General features: G+C 32.9%; 1 protein-coding gene across 1 annotated transcript in view; it reads right to left on the bottom strand.

The window, feature by feature from the left end:
- LOC106103461 (putative nuclease HARBI1) overlaps positions 1-74 on the bottom strand; it is a 2,541-nt gene extending 2,467 nt beyond the window's left edge. Inside the window, 1 exon segment of the mRNA XM_013283241.1 lies at positions 68-74. Within this exon segment, the coding sequence (XP_013138695.1) occupies positions 68-74 (7 nt within the window).
- Positions 75-6,556: the final 6,482 nt, after the last annotated feature.

Here is a 6,556-nt window from a genome sequence, read left to right as displayed (position 1 = left end):
ACGAATGAACCTTCGCTGCGGATGCAAAGTATTAGATAAAAGAAAACAATTAGCCTTAATACAATACAAGGCATACTTTCTCTTATTTGTTCTATTAGAAATCACCAAGGTTAAGAAGTGATTATATGAGTACACTTGTTTTAATAATATTTAATAATATTTTTTTCATTTTATAGATTGTTTCTGTGACACCAACACCAGCATAATGTACTATACATAGGTATAAAAAGCATAATAACGTAATTAAATGTTATAACTCATTATCCTAATTAAATAATGATAATTTCAGGTCCGACTCGTATTGCTCTTGATTTGGTATATTAAATGACAAGTTTAAGTTTTAAGTTATTAATGAATAAACTTGCATAACCTAACCTGCCCAGTTGGATTCGGTTATGTAAACTTTGAAAATTTCATACAGCTTATTCGTTTAATTAATTAACATTACAAATGAGTAATACGATAATTGTGAAGACCGGCAGCGGTAGTCGAACGCCAAGAATTGTAGCACATGGGTTACTATTATTTATTTCATATTAAATTGTGAATCATCTTGTGGGTCAGCTCACTTGACAAATGTAATTATTACTTACGCGACCTAACGACCCTACGATAGGAACAATGTATCAACAAACGATACAAATACAACAATAACACATACTAATAGCAAAGCAATATTAACAATTTCTGTCAAGACCTAGCTCTATACGGCCCTTCATTCATACAACTGTAGTGAACAAAGTGGCTCTTCGAGCTAATCACTTTACGTATAACACTGGCCACACACATAGTTTGCATTATATTATGCATAAGAACAAAACCGTAATGAAACTTAACGCGTGTTATCTTAGTACGGAGTTTTAGAAAACGCAGTAGTTGCTAACGTACATTTTTCTGTTGCGGTAATTGCGGTACTTTCCTTTATATCAACATTTTGCTATTTCCGTGTGAATAAAACCCGGCATTTTGTTAACGAGAATTACGTCATTAAACCCCGTAAACTTTTTAAATCCACTAACTAAGCGATACTATAACATAAACCTAAAATTTTAGTTTCTCTAGAACTATGGGCAGAATTGCATTATCGCTGACCATAGATCATTAATAAGGGGGCGGATTTCTTTAGTGTAAACTCCCTAAGTAGTATTAAACCAGTTATACTAGAATGTAATAAAATGAAGTGTTCCACTTACGGTTCCTGCCGTGTGCATACATTTGGTCCAGTTAGTTCTGCCGCCACACTCGCCACCAATAAAATCACAACCGTCCGCCACATGTCGTTTGCAATTTCTATTTCACAATACACCCCATAAGTCTATTGTTTACACACTACACGATTACCTCACAATGCTAGCACATGTTTACCTGTAACAATGAAAAGTATGAGAGTTATTAGCCATTAGAACATGTGATAAGTCAAGTTGACTAATTTCTTCTTAAATAACGATATCATTTACCTAATATAAAAGAGAATTATGGAAATGAACATTGCTCAAAAGTATTACCTATTCTATCTATAATAATACTAGCTTTCGCCCGCGACTCCGTCAGCGTGGAATTATAAAAAACGAAAGTAAGTATCCTATCCGTTCTTCTAGACTATCCACTACATCTATACCAAATTTCATCGAAATCCGTTCAGTCTAGGCTACCAACTGTAACAAATATCCATCCATCCATTTATCTAAACTTTCACATTTATAATATTATAATAGTATGAAGTAAGAAGTATGATTATAAAGAGTAAAGATTAGTATTTTTGTTTTTCTATGTATTTTTTTAATAACTAAAAAAAACTGGTCCGATTTACAAAACTCTTACCATTAAAAAGTTACATTTTTAATTTCACGGGGACGAAGCCGCGAGCAACAGACCATAGATCATTTTTGTAAAATTTTCATTGGTACAAAAGACGATAAGAGGTCAAAACAATGATCAGAGTTCACACAGAGCTCCGACCCTGCGCTCTATTTACCAATAACAACTAAACCAACGCTAACAGTAAATCGGAATGGTCCGTATATAAAACCTATCCAAATGGAAATCCATAATGGCAAACTAAACTGAATATTTCTTTTAATTTATATATAACACCTCCCAGGAATTCAACTAACAATAAATTTTTAGTACATGCATAAAGCATACGTCAGAATTTTGTACCACAGACTTCTATTGAGTTTTAACGTATGGTACAAACAAAGCAATTAAGCAAGTAACATGTTTTCGTGGCACCAATTAGGTTAGCGCGCATAGTTAATAAACTCTATTAATACTCGAGTGCGTCGCGGAACAGTGGTTGTGTTGTGCGCAATAAATCTTCTTTAAAATCATTCAAAATAAAATACAAAAGGCTAAATGTTACTTTAAATAAACAATAGTATACATTATTGCACCTGTAGAGGCCAAGATAATAAAACAAAATGAAACGTAGTAAATTTAATAATTAACAATGAAAGATCCATGTAATCTTAAAACAATTACTATTTTAGTATTCCAATACTTGAACTGATAATTCAAAGGGTACCATAAAATAAAATATATTTGTGTCTAGTATAAAGTAAATAAAGTACGAAGTTAGCAATTTTTTTATTCGTTGGTTAGCATTAATGAGATATTTTCTTCCTGATATCGAAAGTCCTAAAAAGCTTTTATTACCCTTTCTTTTAAAACCCGTTTTCGAAATGTATATCTCAGTTTATACAAGCCACCATATACCTACTTACATAGCGTCTCTTAGTACAAATAACATCATGTTATGTCTCGACACTCCACTGAATGATTTCTTAGTATCGCCTGTTGTTAACATACGGGCATATTCGCTCTCTGGCGCGTATTGTTTTATTCAACAGACTCTAGTAAGAACCACTGTAGTTTTGCTTCAAAAAGTTTATACTTTTATAAGATTTAGTAGTATAATATATTCACGAATAGGTTATATTTGACGGTAGGCTTTATGTTTTCTATTATCCTTTAAGCATTCGTGCGTTCAGCATCCAGTTATATTAAAACGCAGGAAACAACATCTACAGCTATACAAAGTATCACCGTATCATAATATCAGAAAGCAATAATTTTATTACATTGCGGTGGTCATGCGTTTTATTTTTTAATTGGATAGTACGCAATCTCTACTATAACATAATTTCTTCAAGTAGAAGTTTCTGCAATGAGACTTACTAAGGTTCAATAGATTACTTAATTTTTTTTTAAATCCTTACTCTATGCCTTACTTTAGAGAATTAGGCACAGACAAAGGGGCGTAAGTCACATTGTTGTTTCATTAAGAATAATTAAATTTTTAATTAAATCTGGGGTGTTAATTATTAAGTTCAGTTAATTCTAATTTGAGCAATAGCAACTTCGTTAATTGACATCAATTGGATTTAAAAATAATTAACGCACCACTGACATGCTGGTGCATTAAAGCGTGGGAATGTTTAAGCTAGATATTGAATTTACTATAAACGTGATATATTTTTAAAAAATGCAACTTGAATATAATATTTTCGAATGTAAAAAGTCATTAAACGGAAAGTAGATGGAGAAGCGCGGAAGTTTTATCTCAAGAGTTGAAGGTCGGATGAATTCTCATGTCCGGAAAAATGCGTCATCGTCACTAGTTTTTAGGTCGTTCATTCATGTTATCGTCGTTATAACTATTAGATAGGTGAATTTTTAAAAGTAACATTAAACATCATTTTCTGTACTATTTCATAGCGTATTTTAAACCATTTAATTACAATATTCCAAAAATCCTTTTATTATATAGAAAACCTTAACATATCTCGAGAATGTACTAATAAGAATTCCATCATTTCCTCACAACACTTTACACCGTTCACATTACATGAGTGAAAATGACCACCATTGTCTGGTACAAGAATAACAGTATAAGTGTGTGTGATTTATGAATTACTAACGGTAACACGAGGAGGCGCATTTGTTAATATTATCAAAACACAATCCCACCGGCGACGTGTCGCATTAAAACAATTGCGACAGTTATGAATCGGGTCAAATGCTACGAGTCGTTGGACGCTGGCACTGGAAACATTTTAGACACCTGCCCCAAGAAGTAAACTACAGCGCGTTTACCTTTCTTCCTAATCTTCAACATTTCATTGCACAATTTGATATCAATTGTTATTTTAAATATTTAACTGTAATTATTTAAACATCTACGTATGTAAGATATTGATTGAACTATGTGTGTTATTATTTCAGAACGTAAGAATTTGCATAAAAATCTCAGTAACTTCAAACCAGACAGGCAACATCTGTTCGTTAACCCTATATAGAATCACAAAAACTCTACCCACCATGCTTTGAAAAGTAGTGGAATATATGTAGGTCTTAAAAACAAGTATTTGGTTCCCATATGGTAACATATGCAAAAAGTATTTGTTATAATTTCTACTTAATGAGTAAGCGAGGTAAAGCCGCGTGACAAAAACATTTTTCATTAACAATGAAGTCTGCACTTACAATGATTTGTAAGCCAGTTTGACACGCTGTTTTTACTTCATTGGCACGCTTCCGTCGTTTATATTTAAATAAAAGGTTTTGATCGCTTATCTAGTCTTATAGATTAAGTAGGTATGTCAAGCTTGAACGCAAAAAAACTTGTATCTATAAATAGACTGCAAGTTACGAGATGTTTGCGGTGAGAGCTTAGATTCTGTACAACCCAGGGACACGTTTATTAAGTATTTTTACACATGTAAAGTTTCTAGGTTGTTAACATGAATTAGTAAGGATTATCACTGACATACACTGGACAAATATTATAGTAGATTAGACGCCAGTTTGTATGACTTTCAGTTGTCAGGCTGTGAAGTTTTACAACTTCTTGAAATCCTCTTAAGGCAATAAGAATATGATAATATAATTATCTCTGACTCATATGGAACAAGACTTTTATATTTAGCAGCAAAAGATATTCAGGTCAAAAGTCACCTACAATTGAAGTATCATCATCATCCACTTGCCCTTATCCCTTATGGAGGGTCGGCACAGTATGTGCTGCTCTTCCATACATCTCTATCAGCCGTCATATCTGAATCCACTCCTTTCTTAAGCATATCTTCCATCACACAATCCATCCACACTTTCTTCGGTCTTCCTCTTCCTTTGTAGCCATCCACATTCAATCTCAACACTTTCTGGTTTATGTCCCCATCATTTCGTCGCATAATATGTCCATACCACGCTAACCTTTTGCTTCTCAATTTCTCCACCAAGTATATGCAATGCAAAACAGTACTAAATTGTGTATATGTTGGAAATGTTTATAAAGAGAAAGTAACTAAATCAACTTAATGGAACATGATTTGCTCACAATAATATTGCACTTCAACGCTACAACTATTTCTTGAATTAACTATAGTTGAACTAGGAGTATAAGAAAATGCTAATGTGAAATGACTAATAGGTATTTAGTTAACATACAGATGAACATATTAAGAAACAGTGTTATCTCATAATTGTTTAAAACCTTATCTCTGATTAGGTTAAAACAATAAGAAAAATTCTCAGTACCGCTCAAAAGCATGCAAACAAAATATTATCTATGCAATTGTGAACTCTCTGTTCTGTGATTTCGCGCATTGTTTTCGACGCGGGATGCGGGCTCTGAGCTCGGAGCACACCGCTCATCCCGGATGTCACCGCGATAACGCGTACAATTACTACGAACTAAAAAGAAATGTTTACAGGGTCATTAAATTATCTCCCACCCATTGCATTTGTACTATGTACTTATTCAATATAATATTTAATTCAGTTTCTAAATAGAATATGTGGTAATGCAACATTTTCTAGATATTTCAATTGTTGAGAAACAAGATGTATTATATGTACAAGGTCATCATCCACTTGCCCTTATGGAGGGTCCGCACAGTATGTGCTGCTCTTCCATCTCTATCAGCCGTCATACCCGAATCCACTACTTTCTTAAACATATCCTCTTTCACACAATCCATCGATACTTTCTTCGGTCTTCATCTATGTTTGTAGCCATCCACATTCAATCTTAACACTTTTAGGTTTATGTCCCAATCATTTCGTTGTATAACATGTCCATACCACGCTAACCTTTTGCTTCACAATTTCTCCACCACTGGCACTACTTTCAAACTTCCTCTAATGTACACATTCTTAACTTTATCCATTCTTTTCAAATCACACATTCATCTTAACTTTGGTGGCCCAACATTCAGATCCATACAATACGACAGGTCTTATGATGGACTTGTAGATTATATGTACAAGGTATCAAGCTTTTTTTAATATATTTTACGAATTGATTTGACATGTTCTTTTGCATATGTCAAATAAAAAAAGAATGTGAGCAGACAGAGAAATATAAAATCAATTTGTAATTACATACCGGTAATTTCAATTCACCCTGGAGCCATTATTAACACAATAGTGGAAATGTGTATTCATATTTATTATAGCTACTTATAAAGTTTTACATATATACTAAGAAATTTCATAATTTAGTTACAGCGAATTTAAAATAATTAAAGGATTACTTATTTAAATGTTATTTGTC

The sequence above is a fragment of the Papilio polytes genome, unplaced genomic scaffold (assembly GCF_000836215.1).
Source record: "Papilio polytes unplaced genomic scaffold, Ppol_1.0 DF823731.1, whole genome shotgun sequence".
NCBI lineage: Eukaryota > Metazoa > Arthropoda > Insecta > Lepidoptera > Papilionidae > Papilio > Papilio polytes.
This window is presented reverse-complemented; position numbering and strand designations above follow the sequence as displayed.